General features: G+C 41.7%; 1 protein-coding gene across 1 annotated transcript in view; it reads right to left on the bottom strand.

The window, feature by feature from the left end:
* LOC120988810 (proline dehydrogenase 1, mitochondrial-like) overlaps window positions 1-27069 on the bottom strand; it is a 150886-nt gene that overhangs the window by 34192 nt on the left and 89625 nt on the right. The window contains exons 8-9 of the mRNA XM_040416533.1: window positions 11320-11401; window positions 6977-7069 (exon numbers count right to left, since the gene is read on the bottom strand). Of these exons, the coding sequence (XP_040272467.1) occupies window positions 6977-7069; window positions 11320-11401 (175 nt within the window). The remainder of the gene's footprint in view (window positions 1-6976; window positions 7070-11319; window positions 11402-27069) is intronic.

The raw sequence follows: 27069 nt of genomic DNA, 5'->3' as shown, positions 1-27069 counted from the left end.
GTGGCTTTCAGTCAGGCTTTTATGCCCCTTCCACATGCCACAGACTGGAGCTTGCTGCTTGAAAATGTGTTCATCTGCAGATGTCACCGACAACTGTTACTTCCTTGACCTTATGGCTTGTCCTTGGTGTTGCAATTTCAGTGTTGAGGAGCGTAATTATATAATTCTAAGGGTACTTTCACACCAGCGTTTTTCTTTTCCGGCATTGAGTTCCGTCCTCGGGGCTCAATACCGGAAAATAACTGATCAGCTTCATCCCCATGCATTCTGAATGGAGAGAAATCCGTTCAGGATGCATCAGGATGTCTTCAGTTCAGTCACTGAACGGCGTTTTGGATGGAGGAAATACCGCAGCATGCTGCAGTATCATCTCCGTCCCAAATTCCGGATCAGTTGCCAGAATCGGCATTAATTTACATTGAAATGTATTAGTGCCGGATCCGTCATTAAAACTACCACAATGCCGGATCCGTCCTTCCGGTGTGCGCATGCGCAGACTGGTAAAAATGGGGGAAAAAAATATATATAACGGATCAGTTTCTCCGGATGACATCTGGAGAGACGGATCCGTTCCTGCAATGCATTTGTAAGACGGATCCGCATCCGGATCAGTCTACAAATGCTGTCCGTTTGCATGCAAATTGCCGGATCCGGCAGGCAGTTCCGGCGACGGAACTGCTTGCCGGATCACTTTGCTGCAAGTGTGAAAGTAGCCATAGTGACCATTTCATGTTACTCAACTGATTGGTGGGGGTGCCAGGTGCTAGACCCCTACCGATCAGATATTGATAACTCATCCAAAGGTCAGGTCATCAATATCTCTAAACCCTTTAAAACAAACATCTGCACCACAGTGCCCACAACGTGCTGTTAACACAAGCAGCTCTATGCTCCATCTCCATCACTGAACCAATGTCAGCACAATAGGCAAGGGCTGAGGTGCCATTTTACTGGATATTTAAGCAGCAATCATGCTGTAATTAGACAATTAATCTCTTTCTTCTTTGTGAAGGACAAAATAAAGTACATACACTTAATGAGTCTGCTTCTAAGACGCCATAAACGACTCTTTACGTCTGCTGATAACTTATGGCGCTAACAAGAAGCGGATATTGTTTTTCATCAAAGTTAAAAAGAGTGTGTTTGCTTGCATTTCATTATGAAGGATTATATTTCAGCATCAATGCATTTATTGAAATGAGTGCTTATTAAGGGATTTCAAAGACTTCCTGATATAGCTGACATTTCTAAGGGCTGTTGCTAGCCTTTTAGATGTGTAAAATATAGTGGCAGTGATTTACTGCACCATCTGAGCCACGTTTACTGCTCATCTCGGCAAGACTGGTTCTAAATATTAATGAGGCTCCTTCGGTGCCAGCTCTTGACCAGCAAGGCCGCTGTAGGTGGCAGGGCTTCTGAATACAAGCAACAACAAAAAAACTCAAAGAAAAAGAGTATCTTTATATAATAACCTTATACATAAACTGAATGTATGCACTCCTAAGTACTATATTATTACTGTAGCATTGTAACAGATACAAATACTTTATTTCTAATAAAAAAGTTGTAATAGTTTGACTATAAATTATAACTTGTGAAAAGAGTTCCAACACAGTCTATAAAGAAGCTCTATTCATGGTAAATGGGTGCACAGATCCATTATGGATCACGGAGGAATGCATAGAAAGGACAAAATAGTACCTACTCAGTCTGAAGCATATAGCGCGAGTGGACCACATACATTCTGTGAACCTCTACGTTTAAACCCGTTATTTTAGAATAAAGCTTGAAATGTTATTGAGGGAATTTCTGGATCTTATCTCCAATTTATGTATACATGGTACATATAGCCTTTAGGACTAGTGCTACAGTAAATAAGTAGGAATTATAAGTTACATTGTTTTTGCACTGCCAAAGTGCAATGGCTCAAACTGAAACTGCTTGCAATACTACGCTTTACCACACGGTTTGCTGATCAAGGGAAACATACAGGACTTGAACTTTAATTCAAGCACATGAAATACTACATTAAACAGTGCCACCATGTGGTAGAAATACGCGGTGCAGTAACGCACATACGTAGTTAAAGGTAACTATTATATTTTTGACATTGCCAATATTAAACTCCCAGTTAACAGCCACATTCCAACAATGGCAACACACTAAAGACTAAACAACTAAATTTACACAACGTGGAAGTGGCATTGCATCCTGTGGAGACTCTTATGTGAAAACCATATGCAACGTCTTCTGCAGTAAATCTAAGTTAAGAGTGGAATTTTAGACTAACATTTTTGAAAATGTCAAAGGCACGTCAGAAATTGTGGCCAGTGGGGGTCTGTGTTGAGAATGAAGGGGTGGTGGCAATGTTCATCTTTGGAACCCAACCATACAGGTCTCTAAGGCCTCTTTCCCACGAGCGTGACGGATTGGCTCCGGATGCGTTCAGTGAAACTCGCACCATTTTGCAAGCAAGTTCAGTCAGTTTTGTCTGCGATTGCATTTAATTGTTCATTTTTTTTCCGCGGTGCAATGCGTTTTGATGTGTTTTTTAATGCGTGTGATAAAAAACTGAAGGTTTACAAACATTTCTTAGCAGCCATCAGTGAAAACCATCAGTTTCTGAATGGATCCGGGCAGCACATCATGCGGCCCCATAGAAATGAATGGGTCCGCAGTTCCGTTCCGTAAAATGTGGAACAGAATTGCGGAAGTGTGAATGGAGCCTTAACCATATTTCTTTTGCTACCAGTAAAAATTTTTGACAAATCGAACCCGATTAAAAAAAAGTACCACCCACCATAGCACTTACATCTATATATCTATATCTACACAAATACTTTTTCACACAACTCTGCATAAGTATACTTTTTGCATAAAAATTTGTGGTTGAAAGTATGACCCAAGTAGAGCCCCCGAAAAAAAACTTTATGATGTGCAGAGTCCCTACATGTCACTAATGACTACAGCTACATACATTTTGCATCAAAGCAGTGTGTGTTCATAGTTCATTTTTATCAATCAATAGAAACAGCTGTGCAGGAGGCTTAAAACTGAGGAACAGCCAAACTCTGCTACAAGGTGAGGTTGTGGAACATTGTTTCAGGTCACAGGTCACATACCATGGCAAAACTCCATACAGCAGTTGTTGACTCCCATAGAGATAACTTACATTATTTTCCATTCACAGCGCCATATGAGCTCTTGTTTTTGTAGGACAAGTTGTACTTGTGGCACCATTTGAGGTTGCATACAATGTAGTGGGAAGCTGGATTTTTTTTTTTTAAATGGGGTAGAAAAAAAAAAAAACTTTTCCACCACAGCTTTATGGGTTTTATTTTTTACATTAAGCTCATCTGACTTCTGAATTGTACTCTGCTGGAAAGCTTCAAACAAGAAGAAATGAATATCCTGCACTCCTGTGAGCTGTGAAATCTTCTATCCTTTATTTCAAAACATCAAGAATTCCATTATGGAAGCGCCCATTAGTACAAGAGGACAGGGAAGCAGTGCATGTGGCGTTCCCCATGCTCTATATCAGGCATGCTCAACCTGCGGCCCTCCAGCTGTTGTAAAACTACAACTCCCACAATGCCTTGCTGTAGGCTGATAGCTGTAGGCAGGGGCGTAGCTAATGGCTCATGGGCCCTGGTGCAAGAGTTCAGCTTGGGGCCCCCCTTCCCTCAGTGCTTTGTGGCCAGGGGCAAGAAGCACAAGGCCTTCGTGCTGCCCGAGGGAAAAATTGAAACGGCACCCCCTTGAGCCAGAGGTGTAACTTGACCAGCATGCACTTTCTATAATACTGGTGTCTTCTTATGCACCACAAGGGTCTTTGGGTCCCCTCAGGCTCCTGGGCCCGGTAGGGACTGCTACCTCTGCACCCCCTATAGCTACGCCCCTGGCTGTAGGCTGTTCGGGCATGCTGGGAGTTGTAGTTTTGTAACAGCTGGAGGGCCGCAGGTTGAGCATGCCTACTCTATATACACCGCTTCCTGGTCCTCGCACACTGTGAAGAGGTCAGCAGTCTGTGACAGCACATAGCGCATGGCAGTAAGAAGAGAGCTGTATCCTAGGAGCCGTGGGGCCGGCAGTGTCTGGAGCAGAAGTAAGTTGATTTATTTATTTTATTTGCTTGGGGTTCTGATCTCGGGTCTGATTATGGCTCTGATGTGAGGTTTGATTAACATTGGGGGTGTGATTGGGGCTCTGAGCCGAGGTCTGATGAAAAGTATTTTTTTCTTATTTTCCTCCTCTAAAACCTAGGTGCATCTTATGAGCAGGTGTCTTATAGGGCAAAAAATACAGTATATCTTTAATATCTTTGCTTATGTGTTGCGATCAAAAGATCTTGCGTGCTATGACTAAGATCTTATGATCGAAACACGTAAGCAAAGATATTGAAGATGTATCCATGTTGATTTTTTAAAATAAAGTACAGAAGATTTTACAGTGCTCACAGGAGTGCTGGATATTCCTTTAATCATACGGGGATAGACACAAAACTACATGAGTTCATAGCCAGCACCCTTCTCTTGTTGATGCTTCATCAACATTCGATCAATTCTCTGAGTCAATGGTTTGCGCGAAATTAGAAAGAACATCCTTATACCATACACTGGATTTCTCAAGGGACCAGCAAAAGTCACCGATACCATGTTCATCCATTCTATGCTGCTGACATTCAGTATTAAATTATTTTGTGTGAAGAGATGTTTTAGGTCCGGATCTCCCTCACTGCTCATTAGTTACACACTGGTGACTGCTCATATGTGACACAAAAGACTTCTTGTGGCTGAACTACATGTCAAAAATGATTGCTCTTTTCCTTAGCAAGATTGTTACCACAAATTTTTTTGTTTTTCCCCCCACTGGTAATGAAGTGTAAACTCCATGAATTGTGACTAATTTAGATTATACTGGCACAATGGCCCTTGCAGAACCTGGTAATAACTAGAACTACATTTGAGCAGCCATCTGTCATCGGAACAATGGCCCCATAAAAATCTTGCTTAGGTTAATTCAACATCTGGCTACGTACATAGGATGCCATGTGTACAGTCTACCATACTACATAGTAAACATTATTTTTTTTTTTAACTGGTTGTGAATAATGTACAGTACAGGGCTGGAGTGGCCATAGAATCTACAGGGAAATTTCATGGTGGGCAGATGCCCAGGGGTCCACCTAAGGCCTCTTCATGGCCACCATCCAGATACATAAAGATCAGATTCTCTTAGCATTAATTCATGTAGGAGTATCAGATACTTATGCACCTGGCAAGTGACTGCAGATGCCCCCCGGAATTCAACTGTATTGCCATCCTCAGGACGACGACAGTATTTGTCCTGCACTGTGGTATCTGGTTCTACTGCAAAGGTATTTTGTCTTGAATTGCGATATTGCTGGCCCTACCTACGTTTGTTGTCCCTGCCTACTTGTGTTGCCCCACCTTCTGTCAGTCTGGACCCACCTAAAACATGGGGCCACTTTTAGTTGTTTTCCAGGACCTCTTTAGGTTCCCAGTCCATCCCTGGTACAGTACATCGTCAAATCCACAGAACGCCTGGCATTGTAAGACCTGCAAAAGGATTTAATCCACAGTCAAATCCTCCACAAAAACTGTATTGGTGTTTTGTGGATGGATTTTCACTACAGATTTCACTGTGAACATATACCTACAGATTTCTTAAATATAACACAAAGATGTTGATTTGGTGCCATCTCCAGTAGTGGATCATTGCAAACTTTACAGAACCATCAGGCTATTGTACTTCTACATAATGTAAAAACTATATGATAAAATATCAGAGTGCTACCGTACCTGACCGACTAGCTAGAACAATAGCCAAAACCTACTGGGCTCTTGTTGAAGGAACATCTATGTAAGGTTGAGTCAAAATGTACTACAAGCCAAGTGAATAATCTTCAAAAAAAAATAATATATATATATATATATATATATATATATATATATATATATATATATATATATATATATATATATATATATATAGACATTAAGGATGACCATCTACAAAGCTATAATCTCTACAAGTGGAGGATCCTCGGATGAGCAAAATAGTTAGATGAAATAAAAATATATGGTTTTGCCAAGAAGTCTGAAAAATTGTGACAAGTGGACTGGATATGGATGGGCTCCAGTATACGCCGACTAGAGCGTTGACCAGCACCCCTGACACAATAAGGGACTCGGACTGATCCTTTGTTATTGAGCACTTAAACTGTCTGATGCACCAGTGAAACTAACTGGACATTCATGATATGCTTATACGTTATGCCAGTACACTATGTTAAGATACTTCTACTTTGCAGGTACCGCGCTTTTAAAAGTTGTTGTGAAGTTTATTGGTATATTGGCGGACAAGCTGGGCTGGTGAGGCTTCTGGTTATGTGTGGATGCAGCATAGGCTAGAGTGCAGTGCATCTACTGATAAAGAACAGAGAACCTGTCAGGTGTGTACGAGACAAGTAGCAGAAGGGATAGACATTGCAACAATAAATTGAGGGGTCTCACTGGAGCCCTGCCAGCATTCATCTCTGAAACATCTGTGACCATGAGAATCTTTCTGAGCAACGGTGGACTTCACCCAGCACCTTGATCCTGAACTGGATTGCTGCATTAATTGGGTCTGTCCTGGGGGAGTGCTCCATGACCACAGAAGGCCCTGTGTATTACTACAAGTGCTTCTGGACTACTTCTAGTATTGTCCCCGGACAATTCTTTTAAAGTCCTTGCACATGTTCACAAGATCTGCTCACATGGAAAACCCCTTTAACACAAAGCAAATGTGCCTAGACATGTCCACCTCTTCATAACAGAGACCCATTTTTTAAAATTCTTTTTTACTCCCTGCCATTTCCCTCCTTTTGCGAGGTGTTATAAATTTTAACCTGACAAGTAGTGAATGAAATATACAACGTGTCAAGCAAACGGCATAAAAATACATTCCTGACCTTTGCGAGAACATCCATTCTCTGCAACATTCTCTTCATCTGCAGATCCTCTTCTTCGGTGAACCTGGACAAGAGGGCCTCTACCTGACCGCTCTGAGGGGGGGAAAAAAAAAAAAATAATACAAATGAGTCTCATTACAAGTGAAACGTAAAACTTAACGCTACTGCTATGGAGCCATTTAGAACAGTAACCATTCTTTTTACTTTTTAACTTTTTGAAACCAATTACTGTATTCTCTACAGAGCCCTGGAAGCATAAATATGTCATTGTGGAAATGGTTTGGCAGTTCAATTTATTCTGCTGCTGTAAATGTATTCAGGTGTGAATAAAAATCGCCTAATTTATGCAAATACATCCCTAAGGACCCGCCACAAATCAACACAAAAATGAGTTTATTCTCCCTTACAACTTAACTACTTGGCCTTTATTGCATATAAAGAAAAAGTAGAGGCAAATAAGTAAGCTTATTTATAGTTTACTCCTTGTTGATAGGGAAGCAGCAGCTCGGTTAATAGAATATCTTCCAAAAATGCAATCGGCAACATTTTTAGCGGAATAATAAGGTGTACAAGGAGCGCATTAAAATTGTCAAATGGAAAATTAAAATGTTATCAATTTATACCTCTATTACTGGAAGAATAATAGAAGCGGTGGGCTATTAAATTCCACAGACATGCTATAAAAGAGGAAATCCTGCTGTAACTAGCTGGAAGGAAGAGAGATCCCCTTCACCCTGCTCTGGTGCAGATGGAAAACCCATACAATAAGCTTGATGTCAGGTCAGCTTCACTATTCATGACTGAGTCATCATCATCAAGGTCAAGATATCATGAAGATAAATGACTAGACTCCGGCTCAACAGGCGCAGATTACAAAGCCATTCTCTTGCCTTCAAGCCGTCTGCTCAGAGGGAACTTGCGCAGGTTTGTGAAGGGCCAGATGGTGGCACAGTTTCATTACATATAGCAGAACGGAGCTGTAAACTTCTTCACTTCTTTAGCATGCAGATGATAAGTCAGAGCTTAGAATCTTACACGGAGTGCAGGTGGCAAATCCCATAAATCCCTCCCCACCTTGTATCATGCTCTAATATATATTACTAGAAATATGCCCCCCCTAAAAGAAGAAAAAAAGAATCTCTCTCTCTCAAGCTGCTAAACAAAACATAAGAGAGGATGATGTGGTAGAGAATAGCCTGACCTACGCTGCTGGGAGTTCCTGTAATAAAACGGAGGAATGAATAACGAGGGTAACCTAAATGTAAAACAACATATGGGATTAAATCCTGGCTGCACATAGGGAGGGGAGCTGACAAGTGCTCATCACTGTTTAGTGTAAAAAGGTTTAAAAGGGAAAAAATTTAATCCCAACATATGTTGACTTTATGTGCAGAACAGAATATGCTTGTCGGGTTTCGCATTTGTATTCAGCGTAACATTTCTCACACCACAGCTCTAGAACATAACACATATAACAAGTACAACTGTAGATGCATACATTGTACACACATCACAGAAATGCCCCATGCATTTGGGGAGGGATCCTCGTTTTTACTCTTTTCACAATGCTTACAAAAGAATAAGCAGGAGAGGACAGGATGAGACTTGTTAATCTTTTCATCATATGTGTGCTTTCTTGTGTGGGTCAATAGGAAAGAGAAAATACAATGAGTTGTCACAGAAAATCAATGATGTCATGCAGAACGCTATGGTTGCTGCAGTACATTACATTTAAAGGATAACTGTCGTATTATTATTATTTTTTGTATTGGATTGTGGTGATTAATATCTCCTTGGTGGCCCTATTACAACTTTTCACTGTGTATTCAATTACCCCTTAATTCCACATTTTTGTTCCCTGTACTGCCTACTTTTACCTGTGCTTAAAATAGGGTTGCTAGGCATGGTCCGTCTATCTGTTGAAGGACGGAGCACGCAGCGTGCAGGGTCAGATTACTGACAGCCAGGGACTGTAAGTAAATGATTAAAGCCAGGTCCTCCCCAGCAGCTGATAACAGTGCCTGGGCTGTGTGCACCTCTCCCTGTCCCTGCGCTTGGCAGACGCTCCCTCACTCAGCAGAGCTGGAGAATGCAGAGTTGGAGCAGCGCACACCAGGGAAGGGAGATCTGCCATCTGCTCAGTGTATAAATGAAAGCAACATGTGGTAAGGGGACCCCTTTGTGCTGCAGGAGATTAACCCTTTAGGGGGAGGGCTCTGGTTACTGACACTTTTGGGGGGCTGATAAAGTATGCAAAAATGAGGGGGCACACTCAAGAGAGAACCACTAGATGGATGATGACATAATATTTTATTACTCTAAAAACAAACCCCTAAAAATATATAAAAACAATCATAAAATAGCATATATTAATGCAGCAATCCTATAGTGCATGACAAGCGGTACTACACATATATGACAAATATCATATGATATATAACATGCAGCAGTATAGCAATGCGTGACACGCTAGTGGTATGGAACCATATGTGATAGTCCTGTAGCCGTCCTATTGATAATAGGTAAAATGTCAGCACTTTCGTGCATAAATGTCCCACTGAGACTTAATAGTAATGGTACTATGACCAAATGTCCCAATAAAGATGATGCCACTATTAATAGGGCAGTGTAGCTAAATCCAATAGGGCAGTTGAATACCAGTGTCCGGTATTGTAGATGTACAATATGCGTACATATATTAGATACTGGAGCTACTTACTATATCACGCCGCCTGTAGTGTCCCGGTCTCACCCCACCTTCTTGCTGCTTGACCGCAGCGTTGATTCCCCAGGTGGCCGAACGCGGCCGAACGTGGCGTCCCACGTGACCTGGTTGCTTAGGGTTCCGGGTTGGCGCTTCCCTGACGTCACTAATATGCGACTGTGACTCTGGCTGTAGCTCCGTACCGGAGATGTGATGAAAATGTATCTCTTGTACTTGGAACTTCTGGTTTTTTGTTCTTTTCTCTTCTTATTGAATCCACGCTCACTCCGTGCTACCAGACGCGTTTCAGGGTCTACACCCCTTCCTCAGTGGCCCTACTCAGTGGCTACTTTTGGGGGGCTATTGTTACTGGTTAGTGCAGTGAGGAGCTCAATGCATTGTGGGTAGTGAGGGCAGGCGGGATTAGCCTCAGGGTGAGGGCAGTGGCGGCCATCTTAACTGAACAGTGAAATTGCAGTTTTATGCAGACTGGTTGCTAAGGGCTAAATCTTATAAAATATGGGGTAAGTCAGTCTAATAGTAACTGATTCTGGAATATCATGTTATTAAGTAACTACATATATGAAAATTGAAATTAGCGTCTAAATGTGACAGTTATCCTTTAAAGGCTATGGACACTTTTGGAGGAAATTTCTCTTTTACATCATTGCATTCTGCTTATTTTGGGCTTAAAAAGAATGTTTTTAGTTGGTCTTTGTTAAAAATGTTCTAACAGTTTGCCCTCTGCAACCTGCAGGTTTTGCTGACTCTGCAGACAGTTTTTTTGTGCTTCGCAGAGTTGAGGCTCATGAAAAACACTGATACCTGCCACATGCATTCCACATTTTGCAGAACAAAACAGCTGGCCCCTAATGGAACAGTTCTATCCTTGTCCGTAAGGCGGACAATAATAGGACATGTTCTATTTTTTTGGTGGAACAGCCATGTAGACACGGAATGCACGTCATTTCAGATTTTTTTGCGGCTCAATTGAAATGAATTTTTGCAGTCCATATGCGGAACAGACTCGCAAAAAAATACGTACGTATGCATGAGCCCCTGCTCTGATGACTCGATTTGCAGCTTATAGCACTACTTTCCTAATAGCTCCTAAACACTTGCTTAAGCTGAATTATGATCAAACTAATAAGAATTTAGCTTAAATGTTTATGAGTGGTCAAGAAATCAGAGATAAGGGCTACAGAACAAGCCATCAGAACAGCATTTTGTTCTTTTTGATTTTCACTAAAACCCTTCAGTCTACAGAACCAGTGAAAACCAGAAGGCTGCAGAGGGGTATAATAGTTGAAAATATTTATTAATGACCAAAATGAAAACTTGTCCTCCTGTGTGATTAGGACAGGTTTTTTGTGTACTAATACGACAGCGGACATTTTATTTCTCCTAATGATTGCTCCCTACATAACAAATGAAAGGGGATTTAGGAATATATTTATAATAAAGTTATAATTAAAGTATTTTTATTTTCTAAATTCCCAAGAGAACCCATTACTAGATCTGTGCGTTGCTATCTCCTGTCTAATTTCATTCAGGAGTCCACCTAATCTATATAAACAGAAGAAAACCCAACATATTCCTAATATAATTATTATAATAGTAATAAGTATTAAATGTATACCTGTAAATTTGGCACCAAAAGAAGTTTGGAGAGCTTGGTTCGGCTGTCAATTAAACTGTTCCAATCAAGCAGATCCATAGTCCTATGCAAGAAAATATTAGTCAGGTAATGTTTCTAAAAGAGTGCCTCTAAAATGTAATGTGTAAAAGGGTAAATGGCTCTGTTCGCACTGGTGCCAGCTTTGATTACACATTTTAGAAGGCCAATGAATGAGCTCTTAATCAACACACTACATCTAAAGCTTAGTACAGCAGTACCCAAACTGTAGAAGGTTAAATGCTAAAAATTACTTGGGTATAAAAATTACCATCCTGAAAACTAAAGGATCTGATGTGAATGGTCAGAACATTACTGCCTAACCATCCGCTGACTGCAAGCAAGAGAGGAGCCTGCACCAAGGAGCTGGCCAAGTATTCAAAACCAGACCCAAGTCCATCCGTTAATCAAGCTGAGTGTTCCCCAACCATCCCCAGCATCTTTGTGGGCCATGACATTTCCCATTTGGCCAGTAAACAATGTCCTTGTGTATGGCTTCCAATTTTAGACACACAGACTGCCTGCAGTTTGAAGTGAAATGTACAAATTCTCCAGAATACTGAAATTTGTGTTACATTTTCAGATACAGACATTTTATACAACGCAGTTTTCTTACAGTACATATAACTATTTTATTCCTCTCATTGATTGATCTCAGGTAAATTTTACCTATACTCAGAAAGCATCTTGACAAGTTCATTATCCATTTAATAATGACATCCATGCAAGTGTAGCGAAAGGGTGGAAGCTTAAAAAAGGGGTTGTGTAGTGCAGTGTTTCCCAACCAATTTGCCTCCAGCTTTTGCAACACTACAACTCCCAGCATGCCGGGACAGCCTTTGGCTGTGCATGGCATGCTGGGAGTTGTAGTTTTGCAACAGCTGGAGGCACACTGGTTGGGAAACACTAGTGGTATAATATTGATGACCTATCTTTAGAATAAAACCAAAAAATATATAGAGAAGGCTCACCTCTTAAACAAAAACTGGAATGGGTGCACCTACAGGGAAGATTACACCCAATCTTCAAAAGTAGTATATAGATAAAAAGGTAGTAGGGCACACCTGCATTCAACTACACATGGGAGATTTGTATAGACAATATATTTTATTCAGACCAAAATTGTGTATTGTAACACATAAAAACGTTATTAAACATATAATAGCATGCTATATGAAACTTAATATTGCTTATAAAGTTGATAAAATCAATATATAAAATAAACACTAAGATATAAAATCATATATACGATCCTAGAGGAATAATATCCTAGTAAAAATCTCAAATTGACTGTTCCTTCCTATAGCTCTGTATGTCCGTATTGCATTTATTCATCCAGCGAATCTAATTGCCAAGCTGTTTGTCACAGTCCGTGGTGTTCAGAATTTTAAAGGCAAAGTTCACAGGCTGACTTCAATGTAATCAAATCGGATCTTATAGTATAGTCACTTATATTTCTTTTACTTTAAATCATTGGTGTCTCAGATCCCACTGTCTGCATATACACTAGTTCGGCACTAGTTTTTACTCACAGTTCTGTAGAGTGGCCACTGAGGAAGGAGTCTTAATTAACTCCGAAACGCGTATGGTGAAGGATAACCCCATGAAATTAAACATACAACCGGGATATTGAAGCGCTTCAAGTCGATCATAAGGAGAGGGATCGGTATCGAACATTTGGTAGGAAAAATCGAAAAATAGATAGCCGCAGTGAAAACTGACCTGCCGCTTGATTAAGCACCTGTGCAGGAACTTCATCACATAAAATCACCAAGACGGCATTCCTGCAAGTGATTACCGAAGATCCCTGAACCTACCTCCTGGAAGCTACACCACTGCCTGCAACCAAGCGCATCACACGTGGGACGCCACGATAATCGCAGCACAATCGGCACAACTCTACAGAACTGTGAGTAAAAACTAGTGCCGAACTAGTGTATATGCAGACAGTGGGATCTGAGACACCAATGATTTAAAGTAAAAGAAATATAAGTGACTATACTATAAGATCCGATTTGATTACATTGAAGTCAGCCTGTGAACTTTGCCTTTAAAATTCCGAACACCACGGACTGTGACAAACAGCTTGGCAATTAGATTCGCTGGATGAATAAATGCAATACGGACATACAGAGCTATAGGAAGGAACAGTCAATTTGAGATTTTTACTAGGATATTATTCCTCTAGGATCGTATATATGATTTTATATCTTAGTGTTTATTTTATATATTGATTTTATCAACTTTATAAGCAATATTAAGTTTCATATAGCATGCTATTATATGTATAACAACGTTTTTATGTGTTACAATACACAATTTTGGTCTGAATAAAATATATTGTCTATACAAATCTCCCATGTGTAGTTGAATGCAGGTGTGCCCTATACCTTTTTATCTATATCTTTAGGATAAGTCTTCGATATCAGATCAGCGGGGTTGACTCCTGGCACCACCACCAATCACAGCGTTCATGTAAGCCATAAAAAGGCAGTGATATAGCCTAAGGCCCGTTAGTGACTGCTGTAAAAAGGCGTATGGTCGTCACTAATGGGTTAAGAGAAATATTTCATTATAAGTATTTGCAAAACAATGTATAACTTCCGTTTAGCCTGAAATACTGTTGTTCACTTAGCAGCCCAGCTGAGTTCTATAAAGGAAACAGATGTTGTAACATATGAAAGATAAATCCCATGCCAACCTGCCCCAGTTACAGAAACTATGAAGCTTAACACTACAGAGTAACCAAGATATACTCTCTCTTCATCGATTCTGGCACACAAGTGGATTTGTTTCAGTTCCAACTAGGTCCAATCTAAAAGGTCTTCTCCATGTTGGATTGACCTGAAAGTAGTATCACAGGTACTTGCCTTGTAGACGGAGGAACTAGTGCAAGTGTATGAAAGTAGCCCAATCACTCCAAACTAGGGTTGGGCGATATACACTGCTCAAAAAAATAAAGGGAACACAAAAATAACACATCCTAGATCTGAATTAATTAAAAAATGCTTCTGAAATACTTTGTTCTTTACATAGTTGAATGTGCTGACAACACAATCACACAAAAATTAAAAAATGGAAATAAAAATTTTCAACCCATGGAGATCTGGATTTGGAGTCACACTCAAAATTAAAGTGGAAAAACACACTACAGGCTGATCCAACTTTGATGTAATGTCCTTAAAACAAGTCAAAATGAGGCTCAGTAGTGTGTGTGGCCTCCACGTGCCTGTATGACCTCCCTACAACGCCTGTGCATGCTCCTGATGAGGTGGCGGACGGTCTTCTGAGGGATCTCCTCCCAGACCTGGACTAAAGCATCTGCCAACTCCTGGACAGTCTGTGGTGCAACGTGACGTTGGTGGATAGAGCGAGACATGATGTCCCAGATGTGCTTAATTGGATTCAGGTCTGGGGGAACGGGCGGGCCAGTCCATAGCATCAATGCCTTCGCCTTGCAGGAACTGCTGACACACTCCAGCCACATGAGGTCTAGCATTGTCTTGCATTAGGAGGAACCCAGGGCCAACCGCACCAGCATATGGTCTCACAAGGGGTCTGAGGATCTCATCTCGGTACCTAATGGCAGTCAGGCTACCTCTGGCGAGCACATGGAGGGCTGTGCGGCCCTCCAAAGAAATGCCACCCCACACCATTAATGACCCAATGCCAAACCGGTCATGCTGGAGGATGTTGCAGGCAGCAGAACGTTTTCCACGGCGTCTCCAGACTCTGTCACGTCTGTCACATGTGCTCAGTGTGAACCTGCTTTCATCTGTGAAGAGCACACGGCGCCAGTGGCGAATTTGCCAATCTTGGTGTTCTCTGGCAAATGCCGAACATCCTGCACGGTGTTGGGCTGTAAGCTCAACCCCCACCTGTGGACGTCGGGCGCTCATATCACCCTCATGGAGTCTGTTTCTGACCGTTTGAGCAGACACATGCACATTTGTGGCCTGCTGGAGGTCATTTTGCAGGGCTCTGGCAGTGCTCCTCCTTGCACAAAGGCGGAGGTAGCGGTCCTGCTGCTGGGTTGTTGCCCTCCTACGGCCTCCTCCACGTCTCCTGTAGTACTGGCCTGTCTCCTGGTTCGCCTCCATGCTCTGGACACTACGCTGACAGACACAGCAAACCTTCTTGCCACAGCTCGCATTGATGTGCCATCCTGGATAAGCTGCACTACCTGAGCCACTTGTGTGGGTTGTAGACTCCGTCTCATGCTACCACTAGAGTGAAAGCACCACCAGCATTCAAAAGTGACCAAAACATCAGCCAGGAAGCATAGGAACTGAGAAGCGGTCTGTGGTCACCACCTGCAGAACCACTCCTTTATTGGGGGTGTCTTGCTAATTGCCTATAATTTCCACCTGTTGTCTATCCCATTTGCACAACAGCATGTAAAATTGATTGTCACTCAGTGTTGCTTCCTAAGTGGACAGATTGATTTCACAGAAGTGTGATTGACTTGGAGTTACATTGTGTTGTTTAAGTGTCCCCTTTATTTTTTTGAGCAGTGTACCAGTGTTCACGAAATACCGCAGTATTAAAAAATGGCGATATCGCTGTTTCCTAATTACCGCGGTATTTTGTGATGTCATCGAAGCGGTCATGTGCGCTGACCGCTTCTAAATCTGCGTCCGCCCGCCCCTGCACCTTGCATAGCGCTGAGTACAAACACATTACTTCCACTCGCTCCTGGCTCCTTCTTGCTCCGCCTCCCTTATTCAAGTCTCCAGACTCCACCCACCATCTTACATCACTGTCCGTCACCCACCCGTGCCGGTTCTATTGTATGTGGCGAAATCTGTGTGAGTACTGGGTGTCTCTGGAGAGACTTTTCCCGCAGCTGCCTCGCTCGTGTGCTCTGATGACAAAATTACAAACGTATTACTTCCCGCAGCGGGCCGCCCCCGGCTCTCCCTCCTCCTTGCTCCCATATTCAAATCTCCACCCACTGACATCTCATGTCAGAATCAGAGCACACAAGCAAGGCAGCCGCGGGAAAAGTATATCGTAAAGTATTATTGTATTTATGGTGGCCTGTGGCCAGACTTTATCATAACGTCTCCTCGTGTCCCCCCATACAGTATAACGTCTCCTTGAGGCTGACCCCATACAGTATAACGTCTCCTTGAGGCTGACCCCATACAGTATAACGTCTCCTTGAGGCTGACCCCATACAGTATAACGTCTCCTTGTGGCTGACTCCATCCAGTATAACGTCTCCTTGTGGCCCCCATACAGTATAACGTCACCTTGTGGCTGACCCCATACAGAATGTCTCCTTGTGTTTTTTCTTTTAAACGGGTATTTATCGCGATATATATCGTTATCGCAATAAATTTCTTAATATCGTTAACGTCTGAGAATTTTTGATATTGCCCAACCCTACTCAAAACTAATGGTGCCAGAAAACAAACAGATCACCCTATGAACCATAAAAGCTAGCATGCCATCATATGGGCACAGGTTCCAAATCCAACAAAATCTGACAACCTATGCACTATAAGTCACATAAGGCTGAGTTCGCAGTTCAGTTATTTGGTCAGTTATTTCAATCAATTATTGTGAGCCAAAACCAGATGCGGGTCAAAAACGCAGAAGAGGCTTTTACTTATCCAAACCATTCTGAGATTATTTTCTTGTGACACATTGTACTTCATGTGTGAAGGAGAGACCGGCACTCGCACTGTTGATATATTAGATGCAAATTTATTCTGTCGCATATTACAGCATAGTGACGCGTTTCAGCACACAAGTGCCTTCATCAGACTATAGTCTGATGAAAGCACTTGTGTGCTGAAACGCATCACTATGCTGTAATATGTGACAGAATACATTTGCATCTAATATATCAACAGTGCGAGTACCGGTCTCTCCTTCACACATTGTCTTTTGGGATTCCTGCCCGCTGACACGTGCACCGCCAAACCGCCAGTGCCGACCCTTTGGTTATACATTGTACTTGATGACAGTTGTAAATTTGAGTCGATATATTTCACCTTTATTTATGAAAAAAATCCCAAATTTACCAAAGATTTTGAAAAAAATAAATATCACAATTTTTAAAATGAGAATTTCTCTACGTTTAAGACAGATAGTAATGCCTCATAAAATAGTTAGCAGTCATCATTCCCCAAATGTATACTCCATGTTGGCATCATTTTGTAAATGTCATATTTTTTTTTTTTAGGACATTAGAAAGCTTAGAAATTTAGAAGCAATTTTTCTAATTTTCAAGAAAGTTTCCAAAGCCATTTTTTTTAAGCACCAATTCAGTTATAAAGTGATTTTGAGGGGTTTACATAATGGAAACCACCGATAAATGACCCCATTTTAGAAACCACACCCCTCAAATTATTCAAAACTGATGTTACAAACTTTGTTAACCCTTTAAGTGTTCCACAAGAATAAAGGAAAACGTAGGCGGAATTTCAAAATGAAATTATTGATGCAGATTTTTCATGTTAATCAATTTTTTCTTGCAACATAGCAAGGATTAACAGCAAACTAAACCTCAATATGCATTACTCTGATTTTGCAGTTTACAGACATAGCCCATAAGTGGTGGTAAACTGCTCTATGGGCACGTGGCAGTAGTCAGAAGGAAAGGAGCACCATATGGATTTTGGAGGCAGATTTTGCTAGAATGGTTTTTGGGCACCATTTTGTATTTGAAGAGACCCTGATGTACCCCTACAGTGGAAACCCTCAAAAAGTGACCCCATTGTGGAAACTACACCCCACAAAGAATTTATTAAGGGGTGTACTAAGCACTTTGACCCCATAAGCGTTTTACGGAATTTAGAAACACTTGGCTGTGAACATGAACAGTTTAATTTCTTCCAACAAAATGTTGCATTGGCCCCAAATTTGTTATTTTCACAAGGGGTAACAGGAGAAAAAGCACCCCATAATTTGTTACCCACTTTCTCGTGAATATGGCAGCACCCCATATGTGATGGTAAACTGCTGGGGGAATCACATGGCAGGACTCAGAAAGGAAGGAGCGCCGTTTTTGCAGTGCAGATTTTGATGGATTGGTTTACGGGTGCCACTGGTTTTTATTCTTTCGTCAATTGTCTTAGTAGGGGCTAATTTTTTGCAGGACGAGGTGACGTTTTCATTGGTACCATTTTGGGGTATATACAACTTTATGATCGCTTGGTATTACAATTTTTGTGAAGCAAGGTGACCAGAAAATGGCTGTTTTGGTACAGTTTTTTTTTTTTTTTTTACAGCATTCACCTGTGGGGGCATCTCATGATTTTTTTTTAGAGCAGGTTCTTACAAATACGGCGATACCCAATGTGTCTATTATTATTTTTGTTAAGTTTTACACAGTAAAAGCATTTTTGAAAAGAATAAAATAGTGATTGTCTTAGGTAGGGTGTCTTTTTGCGGGATGAGATGACGGTTTGATTGGTACCATTTTGGGAGACATATGACTTTTTGATCACTTGGTATTACACTTATTGTGATGGAAGGTGAAAAAAATTGGCTATATCACCTGATTGGGTGGATCATGTGATACTTTTATAGAGCAGGTTGTTACTGACGCGGTGATACCTAATGTGTACTTGGGACCCGATGGGGAGCTCGCTCCCTCAACACACACCGTGGTCTGTCGGCATCTTTGTTGTTTTTGTTATATGTGGTCCCCTGATGAACTGACCCCAGAGAACGGTTCAGAGAAACGCGTTGGAACAAAGTTTGCATTCCTGGGACATATTATATGTGCTCCTTTTTTCCCCCCACTGGTGATCAAAACCTGGACGCTACTGGTTTATTTTGGAGCATATACGTATTATGTGCGATTATTTTTGTTGTAACTTTATTAGTTTCTGATACATGCATTGACTTATGACATTTGCACTGTAATCATATTAGGTCTCTTCTCTGGTGGCGGTATCTATCCCTTGTTGTCAGGGACATATAGGGCCTATCAGGAGGTTCCTGACATGGGAACGCCCCTATCGGGGCGGCTATTCCGTTTTGCTAGGCAGGGCCTATAGCTTGATAGGGCAAGTGTGAAGGTGAGTCAATTTTCCTTTCCTTGTCCTGCCCAGTCTCATTGTAAATTGGGGAACAAATTGGGCACAAATTGGGTAATTTTTAATGATCATCAGTAAAAGGTTACGTTTTACACTGGTGAAGGTACTCTGTGATTACACTTTATTTTGTCAACTGAATATGCCACCTCATGTAGAAGCTGCATATTATATATTCTGGCCCTTTCTGTGCTGTTTGGCTAGGGGTGCACTCTCCCTATCCCTCCTGCCGATTTCTTCTGTTACTGACTTCAATTTAGCATTTTTACACAAATGTCAGATAGGTGTGGGTCCCACTTCTGGGACCAGCACATATCTCTAGAAAGGAGCGCCCACAGTGAAGGAGAGGGCACCGCACAAGCACGGCCGCCCTCCATTCATTTCTAGCCGAGGAGGCTGTCCTAGCGATATGCCACCAATGTGTGAAGTCAGACAGGCCCTTTAAGCCAGATTTATCAACTACTAGCTGAAGGACTGCTTCGCACAGGTATATTTCATCTATTTCATTTAATGATGTACCTGTGCGCCAAATGATGTACCTGTGCACCAAATTGCGCCGTAATTGTAAATGCAAGGGTGCGGATTCCTTTAGCGGACATACATACCACACACACACATACATACACTCAGCTTTATATATTAGATGACGTTTTTAACAGTTGCAGAAATGTTCTCAGTCTTTCATAGTAAAGGGGTGGCATAGAAAGTAAAGCAACATCTGAAAGCAGATTTGTTACACTTAGGCTAAATTCACACAAGTGAGTTTTCTGTCCAGGTACATTGAGGGACATTTATCAAGGCCTATATGCCACAACCGTGGCGTAAAAAAAAAAAAAAAACGCACATTATGGCGCATGGCATGTGTGCCCCATAATTTGTGACTTTTTGAGCTACTCTGCACTTTTCAGAAGTGCCGAGAAAAATGGAAAATGGATCAGCTGAAGGGGGCTTTGCTTCGCACAGCGCCTCGCATTTACTATAACTTTCACTAGAAAGTGGCGGATGTTAAAGCCTGTAGCTGGCGTAAACTTCAGTTTTTGGCGCATAGCAGGGCAGAGATGCGCCTGAGGCAGAAGCCTCACAACAAATTGGGCATATCTCACGCCAGAGCGGGGAGACCAAGACTGGATCTGCCAGTCTAGATATATCTCCCACATTCTGTCTTGTGAACCAACAGTATCCGGACTGAACCCTGACCCATTTATTTCAATGCGTATATGCACATGAGCATTGTTTTTCACTGACCATCTGACCGTTCAGGGAAAAAAAAAATAAAAAAAATCACAGCATGTTGCATCTTCTGTTTTTCACGCATGACTGATGCATTCAACTCAACAGGTCAGTCAAAAAAAAAAAACTAACAGCACATGCATGGCACCCGGATTCAGTCTATTCCTCACTGATGGTTTTCACGCGTGTAAAAAATGGATTTAATCCCGATGGAAAAAACTGAAACACTGAATGCAATGGCAGACAAAACTGATTCAACTTGCTTGCAAAACCAGCAGTTTTTTCCTGAACAGACCCTGTAGCAGATTCCGTATCGCTCATGTGAAGGAGGCCTTAAAGTGGTCTCCAGCGATTACTAGAGTTTTTACCAGATATACTCATGTAGTTGCTTACCTCATGTACATCTTCCCCACACTTTTTTTGTTTTTCAATTTAGGCTCTCCTGACATGTTTTTCACCATATAAACCAATCACTCTGGTTTGTTTCCATCCTGTATATATAACTTCCTGTTGCTGTATCCAACCAAACCCATGATGCACTTCTTTCTCTGCCAAAGCTCCAGCTCCGCCCCTAACACCAAACTAGTCTATAGCTCCTCCCACCCAGCTAGTTGCATAGACACTCTCCGCTATCAATGTTCAGCTAGTTTATAGCTCCTTCCACCCAGTTACTTACATAGATGCTCCCCTATAACTGCCCCTAACACCCAGCTAGTCTATAGCTCCTCCCACCCAGCTCATTTGTAGCTCCTCCCACCTGTCTAGTTAGACATTCCCCATACAACATAAAATCACATCTACCTTCATAAATGATCATTTTAAAACTATGTTGATTCAAACGGGAAAACCTTGTTAAGATGCAGTAACACTGTCAAACATCATGCACTATTTGGCGCAAACGCAGGCGCCTGCAAAACTTAAAGGGGTTCTCCGGGACTTAAGAAAATGAAAATACTTAAATATGATCTTATTATAAATATATTCTTAAACACCTTTCATTAAATATAATGGCTCGTTTTGTCTAGGGAGCAATCATTAGGAGAAACAAAATGGCCACCATCCTATTACACACAAAACCTGTCCTAATTACACAGCAGGACAAGTTACTTCAGGATACTAAGCTAATGAGCTGCCTCATCCTCCTCTCCTACTTGTCAAGGATTATCATCCTCAATATAACTGATAACATATTCAGCTGAATCTCTGTAGGAATGGAGTTCATGAGGAGACATGAAGTACAGAGAGGAGGTGGGGATGGTGTAATGAGCAGCAGCATTTGTATGCAGGCTCCATTACCATAGCCCCACATTACCTGTCCTGTCCGTCCTCTCTGTACTTCATGTCTTCTCATGAACTCCATTCCTACACTGATTAAGCCGAAGATTTATCAGCTGTATTCATGATCATAATCCCTGATGATCAGAACAGAGAAGAGGACAAAGCAGCTCTTTAGCTCAGTGTTGTGAAGTAACTTGTCCTGCTGTGTGATTAGGACAGGTTTTGTGTGTGCTAATAGGACGGCTGACATTTTATTTCTCCTGATGATTGCTCCATAGACCAAGCGATCCATTATAAATAATGAAAGATATTTGTGAATATATTTATAAGGAAGTAATATTTAAATATTTTCATCTTCTTGGTTCCCCGAAAACCCCTTTAATATCCTCTCATGATAAATGTCCCCCAATGAGCTCTGAAGTTTTGTTAAAGACGTTCCTGGCTGTTCTAGTTTCTGGAGGAAGTACAGCTCCGACATGCTGTAAGGCTACTTTCACACTACAGTTTTTTGCGGATCCGGCATGGATCTGCAAAAACGCTTCCATTAAAATAATACAACCGCATGCATCCGTCATGAACAGATCCGGTTCTATTATGTCTTATATAGCCATAACGGATCCGTTATGAACTCCATTGTAAGTCAATGGGGACAGATCCGTTTTCTCTGACACAACAGAAAACAGATCCTTTCCCATTGACTTACATTGTGTGTCATGATGGATCCGTCTTGCTCTACACCACATAGCGGACAGAAAAACTCTGCTTGCAGCGTTATTCTGCCTGCGATGGGGATGCAACCAAACGGAACGGAATGCATTTTGGTGCATTCAGTTTCGTTCAGTTTTGTCCCCATTGACAATGAATGGGGACAAAACTGAAGTGTTTTCTTCCACTACTGACAGATCTCAATAGTGGAATTAAAAACGCTAGTGTGAAAGTAGCCTTACTCGGCTTTACTGTATGGCTTCCCATGGTTATTGTTTCCACAGTTTCATCATAAATCTAGCTTCAGCAACTTTTCTATTTTACTTATTTAGCAAACGAAGGAACAGATACCAGGTGGGAGAAGGAAGAGGCTTAGTTCACACTTCCATTATTCATTTGGGGGCACTTTACATTATTGAGCAATGCATGCACATGGGTTGTACACAGGTTTTCAATCTGCATGAATAAATAATAAATCCAAATTGCATATTCCTATGGAAGGCAGCACGCCGCTCATTTGCCTCTCAAAAATCCCATACATTACTGTGGTGAGAAAAGAAGACGATACACCAGGAGTTTACCTGCTGCATTCTGCTGAGTACTGTGTCCCTCTCGATCTTCGTGGAGAGGTGGAAGTTGGCCATGTATGATGTGAAGACTATTAGCTTTTACGCTGCTTTCTATGGTTCTAGTTACTGTCGCCTGTATATCAACCTCTCTAAGGCTACATTCACACAACCGTGAAGAAAAAAAAGAAAAAAATCTTAAAACTGCAAAATGGTCCATTTTTAACAGTCGTTTTCTGAAAAACGGACACTAAAAAGGAAAAAGGTCCCCTTGCATTGTTTTGGGGCAGTCAATCGTGAAAAGAACGGACAAAATAGGACATTTCCTATTTTTTGATGGACGTTAATAAAAACAGCCATGTGAATAGACCCATAAACTAAAATGGTTCTGAAAACAAAGGTATTTTTTTTTTTAACTGTTGTGTGAACTAACCCTTAAGTCTCATGTATCAGCAGGCAAACCTGTTTGCCTTTTGGACCTTATTAAAGCAGCCCCAGAGTTGAACTCACAGCGTGGAACTTTAAGTCTGTAGCAAGACGTTCTAGTAGACTTATGCCACTTTAATATGGTCAGCATTTGGTCAGTGTTTTGCAAGCCCAAAAAAAGGAGTGGAAACAACAGAAAAAGTATTTGTACCAGTAGTGGGTCCAAAATACAGAAGAGGCACAATCCATGATACTTTTGCTTCTGTAGGTTCTACTCCTGGTCTTGACACAAGCTCCACATATATTAGTTGAGTCTGGTCAGCTATTTTCGGCCAGGAGCCGGACACAAATGATATATGTATTCTGCATGTCAGACTCACTTCACAGACCTGGAGTTTATTCACTGATAGTGCTGGACAGAAAAACTGAACATGCAGCATTTTTCTGTCTGGCTCTATTTGACAGCTGGCACCACAACTGATGCACCGGATGTATGTGCATGATCCCATAGAAAGAGGTTCTGCTCAGTTCCGCTCCGGCAGTTTCAGCTTCACGCCAGATGGTAACTGAGCCGGATCACCAGTCATAGGTGAAGGGGGCCTTACAAATACTGACTATGTGAAAGTAACCTAAAGATAAATTTACATGGGCAGATGAACACGATAGAGGAAGCCTGGTTTTTATCCTTCGTTTTTGTAACGCCCCGCAAGGGGGCATTACGACTATTTTCACCCCATCACTATCTTATGGTGTACCCTGTGTCATCCTGCATACTTATTGCCATGTCCTGCAAAATGTGTATGTTTATTTGCTTGCAAATGACTGTTAAAGTGTAATGTACCTGGTTCACCAGCAGATGGTGGCAGTATTGGCAGAGCTAGTTTCCCTGGAGTGGAACCTTCTAGTCCATTCGAGCCCTCTCTAGAGAGGGATGAGTTCAATGTTAGTGAAGGGCAGAGTAGATTACCCCCTGTAAGGGGAAGCAGCAGGCCCTTGTCCCTCCTGGACAAGCCTGCAGAAGTCCATCTACTCTACGCCATCTTGGGGAGTGGTTGTGTCCAGCTTACCCCCTGTAAGGGGATGGCTGTGTGCTAGCCAGCAGAGTACTGCCTGCTCTACTCGGCCAAAGAGAGAGAGAGAAGTAAAGAGCTTGAGAGCCAGGAGGAAAGATTCCTTGGGTAAAGATAAACATAAAAGATACAGATCAAGATAAAGATAAAGTCAGACTACAGAAATCTAAGTCCAGCAGAGGAGAGAAAGTTTATATTTGACCCAGCTAACATAGCAGAGCCGATTGTGTTTGCCAGCCAAAATTTAAGCCACAACCTGCTGATGACCAAGATAGAGTTTGGAAGATTGTTCCTTGAGGAAAGTTTATTCAAGTAAAGCGGTGTTCAATTACAATAAAGGTCTGGACTCAAGTTGTTTCACCCTCATCCTTCACCACCTAACCTTTTCAGTTGCACCGCTGCGGACGACCGCGCCCGAGGTTCCGGATATCCAGGTAGGAGCACCGTGACAAGTGCAAAAGCTGCACCAAAAAGTGAAACTATAGGAAATCCTTACACCACTCTAGAATTCCTACACCTGGGTACCACCAGTGCTAACTACTTAGGGCGACCTAGTCCCTTGTTGCTGAAATGCAACTGGCGTCACGACAAAAAATTTTAAGCACTGATAACATCTTAAAAGGGACCCACTGGCTGATGTCGCTCCCAGTAGCGTGTTGCATTTTCACTTGGCAATTTTCAGGAGGGGGTTTTTAACAAACGATCATTCTTACAATTGTTCGTTCAGTCCCCTCCAGTCCTAGAATTACATTGTCTATTGGCGATGTGCTACTGACAAACTTTGATGTTTCTGCCCACATAAAAGATGCAATCAACGAGAAACGAGGCTGATCACTGGTATGTTTTATACAGGGTCATGCTCAGGAATGAGCATTCGTCCGGATGACCGTCAGCCTGTGTAAAAGGACTGCCAGTGTCACTAGGCGTTCAAGACAAACATCCATCCAAGAGACATTTCTTCTTTTATTAAGTAAAGATTTTTTTCATTCTAATATAAGAAATGTCACTAGTTCTATAAAGAGTCCATTACTTTTACAGATATTTTCATTCTGGTTACCATGACTACAGGCAGGTCCATGTGATGTTTTGTTCATATTTACTTAACTTCATAAATGTAACATTGTAACACTGGATATTTTTATAAATATTTACAGAACAATTCAGAATAAAAAGGCGACACAGACTATGAGGCGAACCTACATTTCTGCCAGCTGGCGCTACACTGTCATCTTAGCGTTTCTCCCAAAAGACTTTCTTTGAAATGCACCTGACGGTAGATGGTTTGGAAATTCAAATTGGTATAACTGACCTTGCAGCAAAAAATAAAAATATTAAATATTACCAAAGCTGCAAATGTGATTCAGGGCCTAGAGGTGCCAACCTCACCAAACACACTTTAGCTTTCAATGAGATTCATGTTTTCCGAAAGGCAAGTTTGCACAGGAGGCATTTTACGTCAACCTGTTCATGCTGCTAAACTATTAAGGAGTGCCAAAACTATATGCAAATCCCTTCTACCAAAATACAGCAGATTTCCTAATAACTTTTCCTGTACATGCATGAAGCAACCAATTGCAAGGGACTGAATGAACTGCTCATGATGGAACCCCACAGGGACTGACTTTTGTTCCCATCCTTATAGGAGGAATCTCCTGTTTGGGGCACAGATGACTCCCACTATGTAGAAGCTAGTCAGTTTAATGGTGACAATTTTTTAAAGACCCCCACTGGTATTGTGATTCACCCTGAACGCAGATCACTTACTGAATGTGGCATAGTGCAAAAGCTGATGCTTTAACATTCAAACACTTGCCGAGCAAACTGTTCGGGGTTGTTGATGACATAATGGAGATCATCTACTGCATAGCAGAGGGGAAAAGGCCATGCTAATAGCAAACAGTGATCTGTATACAAAAGCACGAAGAGATTACACTGATTGAAACAATCTCTAGAGGGCTTTTACAAAAAATTATCCCTAGCAACCAAAATTGCTGTTCTACCCTGGCCTCATTTGTCCTTGCGGGGTCCGAAAAATAATAATCTGTCTACAGATATTTATTACCCAGGGCAGAGGCAGCGTAAAAAGCTGCTAAATAAAATGGATGCTTTGTTCTTAGCATTATAGTGAGGTTACACCTTAACCTCGAGGATGTGAACTATTTTGGGCCTTTGCAGTCCAATAAAAATAACAATTTTTTGGTTGATGTAGCTGTATGTCGGGAGCCTCATCCCTCTCTCAGACACCCCAGATGCCACGGTCACCATCAACTGCGGCATCTAAGGGGATGTACGGCCGGGATCAGCGGCATCTCAGATCCTGCCCATTACAGAAGAAGTCTGGCTGTCAATCACGGAAACCTCTGTGCGGTCACTGTGAAATACATGTAT

The sequence above is a fragment of the Bufo bufo genome, chromosome 2 (assembly GCF_905171765.1).
Source record: "Bufo bufo chromosome 2, aBufBuf1.1, whole genome shotgun sequence".
Lineage (NCBI taxonomy): Eukaryota > Metazoa > Chordata > Amphibia > Anura > Bufonidae > Bufo > Bufo bufo.
Note: the sequence above shows the minus strand (reverse complement) of the source record. Positions and strands in the feature narration are given on the sequence as shown.